The sequence below is a fragment of the Anopheles coustani genome, chromosome 3 (assembly GCF_943734705.1).
Source record: "Anopheles coustani chromosome 3, idAnoCousDA_361_x.2, whole genome shotgun sequence".
Lineage (NCBI taxonomy): Eukaryota > Metazoa > Arthropoda > Insecta > Diptera > Culicidae > Anopheles > Anopheles coustani.
This window is the reverse complement of record NC_071288.1, coordinates 20,883-37,427: the sequence shown is the minus strand read 5'-3', so window position 1 is coordinate 37,427 and position 16,545 is coordinate 20,883. Positions and strand designations below refer to the sequence as shown.

Genomic DNA, 16,545 nt, shown 5'->3' with positions numbered 1-16,545 from the left:
TATTGGAACGAGAAAATCATCTTTTATCAAACTATATACTAATAAATTATGCATTATTCCAAATAAATGTAAGGACTCTACGTTTTCTCAATTCACAAATTCAAAAGAAGGCACGTTCCAAGGAATTTAAGGTATGTACATATATGCTCGCTTTTTTATCCTCAAACTACAACTCCTCGTTTTGAACTTGAACCGATTGTTCCATTACATCCTAGCTCTGCCACCCAACATTTCCTAAAAAAATGCGTGATATGTTAAGGAATCTGTAAATCAAACGAAATTGCTAAATACAGCGATAATCCAAATTAAAATCCTAATTAAAATCCTTAGCAAAATATAATTAATCGCACTGAAAAACGCTCTCAAGAACGATGAGAACAAATAAAGCTTTACATCGAAGCTGGGATTATATGACGTTTATAATGTTTCTAGCATTCATTCATTTCTGTCTTCCATATCCGCTAGTCTCTGCTTCTAAACACAGTCCTTTTATTGTAATTTAACAACCGAATGTACATCACCTCGATTATGACAGTGTAGTCATGGTCACGGTAAAAGAAGCGGTTTGAAGTAAGCTCGACAAAAGATGGCCATGGACGATGGCGGTAAGTCTTGACTACGATAATACGTGTTGCATTCCTTTTCGGTCAGCTTGTCGAAAACTGCAGCGTACTCACGGTGAAATGAAATAAGATCGATTTCGGAGCGGCCGATTTCAATGAAGGCTAGGAACAACATGTCGCGATATATCGAGTGTGTTCGGTCGACACCCCGATGCTTAAGTTTTTGCCTCTCGTTAGCTAACCGTTTGACCGGGGTTAGCAAATCGTTGCAGCGAATTGAGGCAATCACTTGCTGCATAATACTAGATTGACAGAAGGTTGAAAAGAAATAAAATACAAACATAATTAACATTAAATTAGAAAACAAATACTAAAATGTAAATGCTCAACTGATGACTTACGTTCGATTAATAGATGTTTGATCTGTAAGCAATGCTTTGAGCAGTGTGCTATCTGGCTGATTCTGTCGCCAGAGCATGTACATCGCTGGACCGGCCTCCGCATGCAGTCGAGGGTTGTCCCACAAGCATTGAACAGCTACGGTTTTAACCATACTTAGCGGATCAACCTTGTCATTTTCCTTGTAGGGTACATGAAATTAAACGATTGGAAAGGTTATTAGTTGTACTGATTTTTACATTTCAATATGACCCTCTGTACAATTATGCTGTCTAGAGCTATGAAATTCTGATTGAAATTCTTGAATTTTCAGCGTTTCATAATTCACCATAAATGTTTAGAGAATCAGACACCACCTTAATCCTAACGAGAATAAACTAACCTGTTTCGGCAATATTAAGTTTGGAAGATGTGTACTGGCATCTATTCGCTCCATGAACCATACTAAATTCCAGTAAATTATAGGATGCTCTTCTTCGAAGCTACTCCTGGTAAGAGCTAGATCACCTTCTTCACTAAGAATATTTTCCAACTCTTTTCGCAGTACCAGGGGATTCAAGTATGGCACACTTATAACATCATGCTGTGGATGCGGAGCCGGGCAGGCAGCAGATGCATGAAGAGGTGACGGTTCGGATTGGTGGTGCAGCTCCTCTTTACGTAAAATTATTTGAACCGTCAAAAATGGTACTGTCACCTTACCACATGCCTGGCAGCTGGTATTTAAGTTCGAATCTTCTGCGGACCAACCTGCCATGATGTCTTCATCGTACAGCAACACTGAGCAATTGTGACACTGTGAACATGAGGTCATTTGAATCACATAATCTGCTACGTTAGTTTCCAGAACCTGTAGGATGCATATCGTATATGAGTATTATAGCTTTTGCCGCATTAGAAATTATCAACTTTGCTACCTCTTCTACCATAGGATAAATATTGTCAGGCAGCGTTGGATATCCATTCAAACTAATGTTTGATGTAGTGTTTTCCCCAAGCGGAACCAGATTATTGTAACTTGACTTCCGGGATTCACTAAAGCGGCCCCACAAATCGAAGTCGCTGGAAACACGTCTGGAACGATTTCCGTTGGTTGCTAGTATAGCAGCATCGTCGTGTTGCAGTAAATCGTTCTCCGAACCATGGCCATCCCGTTCTAACGTATCGTTCAATCCGGTCTTTACAGGGGTCGAGTTAGCAGAAATTGCTTCCTTTATCTCATCCAACTTTTTCGCCATAGAGCTGGCCGCATTCTTTATGCTGCTTAAACCACCCTGCAGAATTTCATTTGACTTCTTTCCGGTCAGACCAGGACTATTTAAAAGATGTTCAAGAAGAAGTAAAAACACATGCGTTATCGACACCATATGTTTGAATAAATGTTTAAAAAGAGTGTTGTAAGTGACGTATATTTTCAGTTAAATTGAAAGAGGAGACGCGACTTACCTTAAACTGGAAATATTCTCTAACATATTTGTGGATAACGATTTCAAATCTTTTTTCATAGACATACGTGCAGGTGAATAACGGCTACAACAAAAAAGATGTACGCATAAATAACAAAAAATAAACCAAATAAAAAAGCATCTACTCATAACTCTTAATACAACCGAAGGAAGAGAACGTAACGATTTTAAGAATGATTTTTAATTTGTCACAGCAAAAACCCGTATCACATGCTTTCAACAGATATAACACCATGCAATGGTTCATTTAAGCATTGATTTCCACTTACCCAAAATTAAACTTCAAAGACGAACCCAAGCTCGCGAACCCGGACGTAACTGCATTCGTCATCGGCATAGTCTCTGATCGCTGAAGGCTTTTATTCAACTGAGTTGAATCATCGAAAGTTGCCGAGCGCTGGCCTTTAAACAGTATAGGTTGATCTGTGTAGATAGTGCTTTTGCCACTTAATGTAATTGCCGATTGTCCTTCCTGTGTAGTTTCACATCTTCCCTGTGATACTTCAATTGTATCGTTCGGTGCATGATTTAACGCACCTAATGGATCGTCCTGTGTAACAATCGTACGTGGCGAAATTCTAGTAGATAGAAATTTTGTCAATTTAGAACGTACATTGTTGCACTGCGTTATTTTTATACTTACTTTGTCGGGCTTCCCTTCACATTGGTTACTTTGATGTCGAATTCCTCCTGCGAACTTCCATTACCAACTGATTGAAAGTCAAGTGATCTTTTAGCTTTCATTTCTTCATTTGTAGCATTTTGCCTTTGAAGCTTGTCGATAAATTTCGTATCCCCTGCAAAACTATCGGTCCTGGCTAACGTACGAGGACTCAGGTCACATGAATTCGATGATTTTGCAGGCGAAACAGCTACATAACCGCTCTTTCCTTCTATATGTTGCATCTTGTGATGATGTGTTCCTTCCCCACTTATCAAAAGTCCAGCACTAGACAACACATCCGCGGTCTTTTGATGATGTGTACTTGAGGTGGTTTGCCGAACGATTGCTCCCAGTCGCCCTCTAAGCTTGTCAAATGCTGAAAAGTCCAATGTCATATTCGTATGTTGATGTTCTGCCTGAGAATAACCAGAGTCTAGGCTTGTTCGAGAAGTTCCATCAACCGATTCCAACGTATCGCCTCCTGCTGCAGCAGCAGCAACTAAATTATTTTCCTGCGATATTGACCGTCTACGCCGATCAGCAAACTTCTTCCCAGCCCGCTTAAAATGGGCTGCGCCGATAACAATGTTGCGCAACCGGCTCCAACGAATCTGCGAGGAAAGAATCGAATCTGATGGCCATTGTGCTTCCAGTACGCATCGATTGTAGACGCCATACGTAAGTGCATTTGGTTGAATGCCGGACCGTTTCATCAGGTAGTGTAACCGAACGGCGAGAACCGGAAGGTTGTGCATGCCACATAGCTGCATCATTATGCGATAACAAACTTCATCGCACTGCACTTTTAACTTACAAGCCTTACTGAGCAAATCATATGCCGTTTTTAGGACGGTTTGTTCACGACCAGAGTTCTCTGATATGAGACTAGGCAGCACAATGAAGTACATTGAATAACAAGTAGCCAGCAAATGTTTCGCCCAATGTTCTGGATTGGCTTGGTGTTTACGAGCGAGCTTTTGCGCCGTTTTTATTTCATGTTTTGTTCGGCGTGCCATGGGCGATCCAGGTGCGAGGCTACTGTAATGGGGCACGGTATTATCATGCACGTTGCGTCTTGATTGTTTCAACAGAAGTGAATTAAGCATGAACGAATTATAGCTGTAAGTTTGGTCTGGGAGCCCCGGTTGGCATTCAGGAGGCAGAATGAATTTGGTCCGTTCACTACCATTCTGGCCAGCATCCCATTCAATAAGCTTTATTTCCGTTGGGGTGTCTTCGTATGCGCTTACTTTCTCCGCACACTCATCGAAAAATGCCAGATTATGATCACCATCGGACACAAATGATCTTTCCTCGATGAACCGAATGAACATTTGTGTCTTCATCAAAAGATGGAAGAACTTATGATGCGCCTTATCACGAGACCTCAAAAAAGCTTCCATGCGAAACAGAGCATTGGGATCGGTTGCTCCGATCGTGGGTGCTTTAGAGATCGGCACAAGGTAATCTCGATAACCTTTAAGAATGGACGCCATAAACTGGAGCAATGCTTCCTGGATTCGCTGCTCGAGATTTTGCTCACGCTTGCGTTTCTTTAAATCCCTATCAAGGCTGTTGTTGGACTCAGAGCCTTGGTTTTGGCTCAATTCCTCCAAGTTTCGTAGACTTTGTCGTAGTATACGTGCAGCGCGCTTTGGAAGCAGCTTCGTAGTAAGATGTTTCTGCGAATCACACAAACTGATGTTGTTCGTATCGAGATCAACGCATGTCACGTCGCTAGGAGGCTCATATAGATCGAAAAATCGAGAATCAACTCCTATCAAGTACGGCAATGGAGCATGCAGCACCTCTGCTAGGCCGAGCGGACACAGTGGGATGTATGGACATTGCCACTTAAATGGAAACAAGAACGAAGAGACCGCTTCTGCTACTGCAGTGAGAATTGCTGGGCGAAGGGAATGAATAAGTAACTTTTGCTCAGTTAGGACAAGCAGCAACACGTGTAGACAATTTTCTGGTCCCAAATTAGACAGTAGTTGCCGAAAACCTGCCCCACTTCTAGGTAGTGGAGAATCTTCAGGAAGTGTTAACAGTATTCTAGTGTTACTTAGAGTTGAGAGTTGTAAGAGAATACTCGGTGATGGGAATGGCACCTCATCAAGCAAGTGCGTAATGTACCTTTCTATTGGAACTGGCAATTTCTCGTTGCAAATCGACAAACGCTAAAAATATACAAAACAATTTGGTTTCAGTGAGTTTACGGAGAAAATAACAATTCAATGACATTATCATACTTACGTGTAAAAATTGTAACCATTTTTCGAAGGTATCACCAAATGGCCATCGGGATAGGAGGCAAATAGATTTATTAACATGTAATGAGTGTGTTTTGTGAGAGTCCACAGTCCATTCAAGTAATTCTCGCTGCTGGTCGTTTAAATTGTTTTCACTGCGAAAAAAATAAAATTTATCTCTTACAATATGGAAATCATGACAAAGGTGTTCTCACAACTCACTCAAAATCTTCATAGAAAGTTAAGGCTGATCCGTACACCTTGTATGTTCCATCATTCACAGTTAAAACGAATGTACTGAAGATCGGTTGGATCGGTTTCCGCTTCATCTTGAATAAAACAAATTATCAAATTTATTATTTTTCAAGTTGAATAAAACAAATTATCAGAAACAAAGTAACCGCTAAAGTTACCTTTCCATCGCCTCCAGGCACATGGGGCCATATTTCCAAGGTGGTGCCCATTGGCAAGCAAAACAATGGAACACTTGGACAAAGTGTAAGGGGAAATTCGCTGTGATCAACTGTAGGGTATCGATGCAGAATCTCCGGCTCGTAACTAATCAGCTTAGGACGGTTCATAGATTTTTTGTAGCACAGATACACATCGCTACCCATGAGCCCCTTGTTAAGCGTTTTGTGGATCATACAGAAGGCATGTGGCGGTTTTTCTCCTTTCGATGGTATCACAACACACAGATCAGTAACGACAAGCTCATTACATGCCATGTCCGTAGGCGCCCGTCGGAATGTTAGGAAAGTTTTAGCAGATGAGTTGTTTACGTTTGCCAGACGATCACCCGGCGTACTGAGTACTATTTCTGCATCTGCCATAATACGTTCGGCTCCTTCGTACATTACTCCGATGTCAACAAGGGGGGGTTTATCTTTTCCCCGTCGATAGTAAATGAAACATGCTATTGTGCGAACGGAACCATAGTTTAAATCTGCCAGCAATCCGGACGGTGTGTTTTCGAGAACCTCATAGTCAGCAGGGATTTGTTCGCCCAGAGAAGGAAAATACACACCAATGTCCGTAATCGGGTCAATTGCGTTAGCCATTCGCAAATGCGACGCGTCATTGAAAATGTTTTCTTTGAGTAATTTTGGTTGGTCGGGCATCCCGGCCACAACAAAGTAGTCTGCTACTCTTCGCTCTTCCATCGTAAGTTGTACGGTGTAGTATTTATTCTAAAAGTGGAATGAAATTGAAACAATTATTTAGTTTTATGATCCTTTGAACAATCGTCTACTTAAATACGTCATCTAGAATAATCAAATCATGACAAAAATATATAGGACCATATTTGACTCAACCTGTTATTGGATATATAAATGATAATATCTAAATGATGTCTATAGAAATAAAATACAGTCAACTGTAATTTATACTCGAGGAATATTTTCTTACTTTTCTAAACTGCTGCTGCCTTCGTGGTGAAGAGTTAAAAAATAACAGGAATGAACAAAAGTCTGTCAGTGCATTTGACAAAACATACAACATGAGCCGATATTCCAAAATAAATTAATTAAATTAATCAAAAACAAAATGTATAAGAAGAATTGTTTTACCAGCTGCTTGATGGTTTGTAAACGACGTTCTACTGTTGTTCTTTTCATGAGTTTTACAGAAGTGAGTTGTTAGTGACAGTGTATTAGATATTCAACATTGTTCAACCCATCATCAACCTATCGACTATTTCATTGATTACGATTTACTTAACGAATGCACTATGTCGCAATGATGACCCATGTTCTTCCATTAAACAACACATTTTTCACTCGAATGTTACCAGCAGTCACCATCATGCCATTTCCGACTCCGGTGAAGTATTTTAAGACATTTTAACAATGATCCGACCTTAACCACTACAGCATGTAAAACATTTTAAAGCAATATGGTGTATTTGATTCATTATGTTGACAGCTTATTCATCTAGAAGTAGTAACGTAATAGCATCCATGACAGGAAACTGAATTTGTATTAAATTGAATACTTTTACAGTTTGCTATGGAACATTGAGTACATAGTATTGACATAATGACGTACTTCAAACACGGCAGCAAAATGGGTAAAGATTATCAGTATTTCCTTTCCTCCAATGACTGACCATATTAATTGATATTACAATTGCTATCATTTTGGGGAACAACCCTTTCGGTAACTGGGCACTTTACGGAAAACAGGTGTTTCGAATCTTATCGAAATCTTTTCACTAACATAAAATAAGCCACACCTTGTATCAGAGATCAACTTATGATTCCCACCTTGGCTACCGTGTTGTCTTCTTATTTTTTCGCTTTACCCAATAAGCCAGCTATGTGTATCATGCATCGCTACTTTACTTTCAAAGCGATATGATTGCAATCCGTAATGGTACCTCAGACCTTATTTCACTTGCATTGAGTAAAGAAGCGTTTTATCTACACTGTATGTTTGTCGCTGCCACTTTGCTGACGCTCGCTCAATGTTATTTGTTCGTTGTTATTTAACACACTTTGATGCAATCGTATTCTTTCAAGATCGTCACTACGCATCTCTTAAAGACCTTGCTAGTGTTGGCAGAATCGGGACTCGGAAGACTCGAAGATTCGATCCCTAGACGAATTCTAAAGCTTCGAATCTCTGTAGTGATTCAGTTTCCTCATCACTAGACCTTGCACACTGAACGGAACCAGGGTATGAAAAACGAAAAGGTTCAGAGAGGTAAGCTTATAGCATCGTCGTGACAGCTATATTGTTAGCTTTAACTTTTTTTGACAATCGGAATAACAGTTGTTATTGAAAAATATAATACTATAAGCATTCTACCCTTGCTAGTTTAAATGGTTTCCTTAAGGAGTTACCATCGTTGTCAATTGTCAACCATAATCCCGCTTGGCAGCTCGAAATATCGACCTAAAAACATCCTACGCGTGAACAAGCGTTCTTCTTTTTTGTATGGGGGTGAAACGAATGTGGGACGTTTTCGAGCATTTATCCTACTTTTCGAGCAATCGTTCTACTTACCATACAAAACTGCTCGGAGTTTGTTTCATGTAGAACGTTTTTAGCGCGATTTTCTCGAAATCACCAAGCGGAATTATTCTAAACTCTATTTACATTTTCACAAATCGTAGAATGAAAAATACAACAAATTTTTGACAATTCAGTGTTGTGAATGATTAAAAAGGACTATTTCAAAACAAATACTATATTTAAGTAGTTAGACAAAAAAGCAGAAAGATTTAGCATGACTCATTGTCAAAAAATTGCTTTAGTTTTCCTATGAAATCAAAGTGATTTGAACCTTCGGATATCTCGGATCCGAACGCGGGATAGGCTCACCTGGTATGTTGATTTAACTTCTTGACACTGACTTTTAAAAATTTCACAAAAAAATGAAACGAAATGCATGTTCGACAGTAACTCTCCATAACCATATTACGTTTACCGGTTTATGGACGAAACGATAAGTGCACTTATGTGTCCGAAAATCCCCTTTTCCCTAAATAGAAATACATATAATGAATCAGATATTTTTCAAATTTAATTCATTACTATCAGGCATCAAGTCACATTAAAAATTATGTTGCTGGTTTATGTTTCTTTAGTGTTTTCTTTTCTAGGTTTTTTATAAAGCCATTTTGATGCCCAAATTGTAAACTCTATCCATAGAGTGAAAAACGACTCTTAAAACCGGCTCTACCTTTGCAAAAACATAACATGTTTACTTGAGCTGGTTTTTGCAACGCTTTTAACAGTCGTAACTGTCACGAATTAATTATGAAATGAAGGTTAAACACTCTGTGAACAAGCTAACGCCGGCAACAGACGATTGGATCAAACATCGTTTGATCGTTCCCGTCGTAGACTCATGATCTATAGAATCCTACTAAGCCACAAAACCGGTTCTGTTACATTGGTTTTTTACGTTTTGTTTTCCTTTTTGAAGCAGGTTTGAGACTGTGTTCGCTACGAACAGTTGTGTGTCCATCTAATTATTAATATTATATGATACGTTCTCTTTTTTGTATCTTATATTTTGGTAAACCGCACTTCTATTGATTCGTTTTTTTACCACGTTTATCCGGAAGAATTGTAATCAACTGTTTATTCATAGTTTATTAAGAAATCTTATAAAATCTAATGCTGCAGTAACACATGATGTACCAAAACGAGTTTCTAAACCTAAACCTGTTAGCTCAGCACGTTTGAATGCGTTGGTGTTGGAATGATGCGTATAAAACCTTGATGTTACGTAGCTCTCTCATTTAGTGCGTGTCGGATCTTACAATTGTGCACAGTGTATGTTGTTTTGTAGTGCTCCGATGTCGAACAACCTTCAAATAGCAAGGTGGTTAATTAAAATTGTGGTCTAAAAGAATTTGAGCCAAAGATGCATTTATGGTGGCAAACAAGCAATATGACGATCATGAAGTTTGTGGTCCTGATCGTCACTCTTATGTTAACAGAAACTAACGGACGAACCTCGGACAAACTTAAAGTAACTTTACCACACGGAGGTAAAGTTATTGGTAGATACCTGCATTCATTCAGCGGTCGGGGCATTCTCGCTTTCTTGGGAATACCATATGCTAAACCACCGATTGGCGAACTGCGTTTCAAGGTAAGGATATGGATGTTCTGTACGATACTTAATTACTCTCCATCAACTACAAAGGAATTTCCGTTGATAATGTATAAGTAATTATCGTTACAAATACAGTGACCGGCACTAAAAAGTGCCCACCTCAATTTTTTTTTTTCATTTTCGCTCAATATCTTTTTCTTAATCTAACTAAATACACTGAAAATATTTTTTGTATCTCGTTTTACATATGCTTTATACGATTAACTTATGAGTTGGTGAAGAAAAACACATTTTCATTTTGAGAAAAAAATAATAAAAATATGTATCTTTAAAAACAGTGACACGATAAAGTGCCCAGTTCAGTTATTCATTAGTATACATAAAAATAAATAATAATAAATGCATTTTGATATTTTACGTGTTCTCTTTTAGCTTTTAGAACCTGCTGAAGGCGCTTTGGCATGCTCTCCACTAGAGTTTTTTAGTTGTTGGGGATCTAATTCTTCCTAAGCGCGCACTAGAGCTTCAAAATAGTCGTTTTTATTCGATACATCGTTTTTGTCCACCCACATCGTGAATTGACTACAAACTCTCAGTGGGGTGTAGATCTGGTATCTTAGAAAGCCATTTCAACAGTTTTATCAGACAAGACTGGAAAAAAATGCTTCGACTTCTTGGCAGTTTGTTTCGGGTCGTTGATCTGCTGAGAAACCAGGCCCATCTCGATCAGTGATCTCTAGATTTTCCTGTAGCATTTTGATGTAGGAATCTACAGCAATGATAACATCGATTTTCACAAGCCTCGCCACTCCACTCCGTGCAAAACAACCCCAGAGCATCACATTTCCATCCTCCTTGGCATACTGTGCACTGGATGTGACGATCCTGAAGTGCCTCATCCGATCTGCGCCATACAGGTTCATGTCGTTTCGGATTGAAAAGCTAAAATTTTAATTCGTCGAACCACAGAAACGTTTTCATCAAGTACTCTAAAGGCTTAGCAGCATGTTCCTGAGTGAACTTAAGACGCTTGGCCTTATTGATCATGCTCATATAAAGAAGCCTCCTAGCAAGTCTGCTCTGTAACCCGTATGTAACATGACGACGACGGATAGTTCTTTCGAAAAATGATGACCTCTCTGACAGTTACTTTTGTTTTTTTTTTGATCTCACGAATGATCTTAGCGTCCATGCGTGCATCTGTTTTGCACATGTCTCCTCTACCAGGGCGATCCACCTACGTTTAAAATGTCATAGTGATTTTTCCTACCGCTGCCTTGTGGATTTCGTGCTTTGAATGAATTACTTTAATGTAAATAAGTGTCATAAAACATATTTTATGCTTTATAATTTCTTGTAACACTCAAACTCTGGCCACTGTATATTCTTCATTGTAAGCCAATCAATAGAATATTCAGTTTCAAAATGTTTCATGTAAAATGAAGGTTTAAAAAATGTTTCACATTTATGAAAAAACGTGACATGTAGACGGTTGTAAAGTTAGATTGTAACTCATTTTATTGATAACACTTTCACATAATATCACATAACGATAACATCACTACTAGAATTTCAAATTGGTTTACACTAAAATTTACTCTTTTCTTTGAATAGGCATCTGTTCCATATGGGGCATGGGTTGGTGAACGAAAGGCAATTACGGATGCCCCTTTGTGTACCCAGCGAGATCCGTACCGACGAGATGAAGCCATTTCCGGTGTCGAAGATTGCTTACAGCTAAACATTTATATCCCAGAACGTCTAAATTTGTCGTCATCTGATAAATTGGTACCAATTACGTTTCCAGTTATGGTATTCTTTCATGGCGGAGGATGGCAATGTGGCTCGGGAACACGGTCATTCTATGGTCCCGATTTCCTGCTAGAGCATGATGTTATCTACATTGCAGCAAACTTTCGGCTCGGGCCTCTGGGATTCCTCAGTACAGAGCAAGCGGATTGTCCAGGAAACAATGGACTCAAGGATCAAAGTTTGGTTTTGCGCTGGATTCAGGATAATGTAATTGCGTTCGGAGGTGACCCGAACGCTGTAACTATTTTTGGAGAGAGTGCCGGCGGTGCAAGTGGAACGTATCATATGATGTCTCCTCTATCTCAAGGACTCTTTCATCGGGTAATTTCACAATCAGGAGTTAATTTAAATGCTTGGGCACAGCCAGCGCATCCAGGAGTTGCTCGTGAGCGTGCCATCAAGTTAGGAGAGATGCTAAACTGTACACAAGGAAAAGAAGGACATTTTGCTGACATGATGAGTTGCTTAAGAGAAGTGTCTGCTGAGGAAATAACAAAAACATTGTATGACTTTTATGTAAGTATGAAACATCATCTATACATAACTAAAGAATTCTAAAAGTAGAATAACTTTTCCATCATTTAGGTTTGGGATACAGATCCCATGATTCCCTTCCCTCCGGTCGTGGAGCCTGATTTGCCAGGGGCTTTCATCACTAAGCACCCGAGGAATGAGGATGAGCCACATGCTATCAATTTGCCTTGGATGACTGGCATTACATTGGATGAAGGTGCCCTAAAAAGTTCATGTAAGATTACACTTTATTAACCTTTTTTATTATTATTTTCTATTAAATTTACTATATAAAATGTGTACATACATGCTTGCAGCGCTAATCAACGTGCCTACACTTCGCCAGAGTCTTAACAATCACTGGAACCAAGCTTTACCTGTATCTTTATACTATGACCACCACGACCTGAACCAACAGGCCAAAATTACTAAATACATTAATGAATACTACTTCAACAATCAACAACTTATAAAGGCAACAGAAAAAAATCTAACGAACGTAAGTATGCTTTTTTGCTTGAATCTTAATTTAACTCTCAAGCTAATTTTCATCAAAAACTACGTGTGGCATGTTTTAAAAAAATCTCGGTAGAGTTTTTATGCTGCAAATTAATTATTTTGCACGATATATTCTTATACACTCTTTTCATCGAGCCAGAAGTGTCTATGTGTATATATAGGAAGTGTAAGTGTCAAGCAATTGAAATTGTTGATTGGATGTTTCCATTCATTGTTCATATTTAATAGAATAAGCAATAACTAAAAAAAAACGCTTTCTCTGATGGAAAAAGTCTGATGGAATTAGCAGTCTCCGAAAATCCGATGAAAGGAGATTTAGCAATTTCAGACTTTTCAAAGAGGCAATTTGTAAGACTACATAAACGGGTATCCCAGTCATCAATAGAAAAGTTCTTGGTTCCAACATTCGGCTCCCGCCGTGGTTTAGAAGCGTATATTAAAAAAAGGCCAAACATATCGATTGTTTTTATCAAAAAAGTTGACCAGCCTTAATGAATGTCGTTACTTTATTCATTTAACGTGGTATTGTTAAGTGGTTAAATATTACGTTACGTGCCAGAAATTGGCGTCATTCTATCCTTTTTATAAGTCGACGCTGGGTCGTTTCAGCGATGTTGCAATTCGGCTAGCTTTCTAGCAACAAAGTAAGGTTGACGCTTTACATTCTATAATAGGTGTTTTTACAACATATTGTGGCGGCAAACATAAGAACATGTAGGGAAAGGATGATAAGGTGTTTAAACAAGATGCTACAACTTTTAACACAGCTATTTTGACCCATAAATGATTACGAGTAAATTTGGTTGTTTTTTTGGTTAAGAATTATCAGACACCAGATCTCAATCCAAATGAATTATGCAGTATAACTATACAGACTGGCCTCGGTTTTCATCGACCTCGGTTTTCGTCGTTTGACAAATCGTTCGAAGCTGGTAGTGTGCTTTGTTCTTTACTTATACGTTTGAAGAACACTTTAATATCAACCACTGAAAATTCAGATGAGATGAATGTACATGAGTAACGTTTGTTCTGTGTCTGTTAAGTTTTGAGTAGGTATTATAAATGTACGCCTTGAACCAGTTCAATACCGAAATCCTTTGAATTTGAGAGAAAGGTAAATTCAATTGGTTGCGATATTATTACAAAACATGGCCTGTAATCGACCTATAAAAATATAACTTCCAATTAAGAAACTCACCAAGGAAAATTGTTTCGGTGTTATGTTATAAACAATATATTGTTTATTATGAAAAATTATATCGATCTTACATTTACATACATTATATTTTTTCCCAGCTTTATTCAGATGCTTGGTTTTTGGCTGGCATGGATGAATATTTACGTATTCGGCTACGTTCCCTGAAAGCTGGGCCTACGTATGTGTACCTGTTTGCACATAAAGGATCTGCTAGTTTCACTGAAATTTTTGAAGGTGGAAAAGAAACTTATTATGGTAAACTTAGCTGTTAAACACTATTTTTGATGTTTGTTAATCTATATCAATTTTATTCTGTATTAACTTTTAGGAGTCTGTCACGCGGAAGAACTTCAGTATTTGTTTCCGATCGGAAAGGATCTTTTCCAGACTGCTATTCCAACAGAAGAGGAATTAGATGTTAGGAAGATCATAACAAAGTTGTGGGTAAATTTTGCTCGAACTGGAAATCCAACTCCGACTGATGAATCGATTGATCAGATAGCCGTACAGTGGCCTCCAACCAGCGGATTTCCCCTACAATATTTACGCATCGGTAGTCTCGATACCTCTATTGAACCGCTTGTGGCTCTAGAGTCGGGTTTATTAGAAGAACGTGCTTTGTTCTGGCGTAAGCTAAAAGCGCACAACTTTAAGACATCTTCCGAATATGACCGTCTGCTTCATTCCCGAAATGAGTTGTGATACTCTATATTATATTGTTTGTCATCATGCCATTCCAAACAAAGCACAAGATAGTAAAACGCTGGTAAAATTATGTGTCGTAAAGTAAAATGATGGCTTAAAGTATTGAACAAATATCAAAAATGCCTTACAAAACTTATGAATGCGATGAATTCTTTTAAAAGAACAATTCTAACGAACATTGGTGAATCTTGTAAAACGTGAATGCCCATGAATTGTCATGTATTCTGCAATTGAAATCTACATAGCTCGTATCAGGTCAGTATATCGTTTTTATTGTTGGAATTGTAAAATTTTACCAAAAAATCTGATCTTTAAAAAGTTATATGCTGCATCTAAATCTGCCATTCCGCTACATTGCAAGTTAGATCCGCTCGTTATCCTTTCTATAGTTTATTGTATGTTGATGGTTTTCTTCCCAAATGAATGAAAATAATAAATATATTTCAATACTATTGACATAAATAATTCGTCATGCGTCACTTTTACTATGAAGCCATAACCATAGGTAAATGAATTAGCTACATACCGTATTTTTCCGTGTATATCGACCGTGGAGGTTCTTCTTCTTCTTGTTGGCGTAACGACCTCTTGGTCATGCCTGCCCGTTAAGGGCTTACGAGACTTGTTTCCCTGTTGTACGTGGATAGTCAGTCCTCTCGTACAGGGGAGGGTCCGGTCTCGGTTGGGATTCGAACCTACGCCGTCGAGGTGGTGAGCCCCGGCGCTCATGGGCCGATTTTCTAACCGGCGCTACCGCTCGGCTTTCGCGGACCCCCCCGACACACGGAGGTTAAAACACGTATAACATTGTTACAACTCATAAAAATTATTTTAAAAAAATTTCAATTTTTTCATAATCATTGAATATTTTTTTTTTGGGTCGTTATACACGTAAAAATAAGGTACTTAAAAAAATATGCCAGTTGTGATCCTGATTAACGAATTCTAATATTATGATCAATCGCCAAGCACGACGTGGACACATTTGCTTTAGAAAGATATGTAATGCGCTTGCGCTGAAATGAATCATGAGAGGTAGGAAATGAACTCTTAATAAATTGTCGTCTTAGCATAAAAATCTATGTTCAATATTCCTTCAGTGTGCATTGTCGCAACACCTGCCTTTGCTGTTCCGTGATTCAAGAAAGAATTCTCGTCGCAATGATGATACTTCAATTCAAGGAAAGGGGAAACAGAATCAGTGATTTCTACGTGTAAACTTCCTTTAGTCCAACCGCTATATACGTGTGATTTGTGTACGACCCAGGAAAAGTCGCATTAAAGATATGATGCTTTATCGTCTTAATGTATATAGAATACGGATTTCTCTACTGATTTTGTGTGTGGGTTTGTTGTGGATGTGTGATGTGAAAAATATTTCATGTGCCCTAATATCTCATTCCTTTATCAGTTATGATAAGTAAACATACTATGGATTCAGTGCACTGCAGTTTATTGGTAGCATATGGTTTTCAATATCTTTGGGAAAAGTATTACTTCTATACTACGTAAACTGTTTGACAGAACACAAGCAAAAAAATGACGGAACAACAATTTAAGGACGCAAACGTGGCGTTCATGTGCGTTTCTTTCTTGTGCGTGTTCGGTTTGTGAGATGCATACAAAGGTGAACAAGATAATAACGATTGTACAGGATGAGAACTGTCCTATTTCACCTCTCAATTCAAAACAGGAAGTTATTCTCTTGTAATATTTCTTATACCATGAGTGTCATGTACTGTTGCGAAGGTAAACATTAAGAACGTTTATTGTGCATAACAACTTCACGATATTGAGCATCCATAACACATTTCAAAAGCAAATATCTAACCTATTAAAAACTATATCTCTGTGAGCCCAAACACGTTTGGATACATG

At 38.4% G+C, this 16,545-nt stretch overlaps 2 protein-coding genes across 5 annotated transcripts; one reads left to right on the top strand and one right to left on the bottom strand.

Moving 5' to 3' along the window:
- Positions 1-56: 56 nt before the first annotated feature.
- On the bottom strand, positions 57-7,784 carry LOC131258515 (DENN domain-containing protein Crag). 4 transcript variants are annotated; one of them, XM_058259843.1, is made up of 11 exons: positions 7,397-7,784; positions 5,761-6,537; positions 5,570-5,676; positions 5,352-5,502; positions 3,072-5,275; positions 2,698-3,006; positions 2,409-2,492; positions 1,880-2,276; positions 1,345-1,812; positions 965-1,143; positions 57-865 (listed from the first exon to the last, which is right to left on the bottom strand). In XM_058259843.1, the coding sequence occupies exons 2-11, from the start codon at positions 6,508-6,510 to the stop codon at positions 547-549; spliced, it is 4,968 nt and encodes a 1,655-aa protein (XP_058115826.1). In that variant the 5' UTR covers positions 6,511-6,537; positions 7,397-7,784; the 3' UTR covers positions 57-546. The 4 variants fall into 4 exon arrangements, with proteins under 4 accessions (XP_058115826.1, XP_058115830.1, XP_058115829.1 ...); XM_058259847.1 differs by having other exon boundaries at positions 7,584-7,784; XM_058259846.1 differs by having other exon boundaries at positions 7,615-7,784.
- A 1,968-nt stretch (positions 7,785-9,752) lies between these two features.
- On the top strand, positions 9,753-15,076 carry LOC131259917 (venom carboxylesterase-6). The gene is made up of 6 exons (XM_058261527.1): positions 9,753-9,956; positions 11,535-12,248; positions 12,318-12,480; positions 12,563-12,744; positions 14,061-14,217; positions 14,291-15,076. Exons 1-6 carry the CDS (start codon positions 9,753-9,755, stop codon positions 14,662-14,664), a joined length of 1,794 nt encoding a protein of 597 aa, XP_058117510.1. The 3' UTR covers positions 14,665-15,076.
- The last annotated feature ends 1,469 nt before the right edge of the window (positions 15,077-16,545 follow it).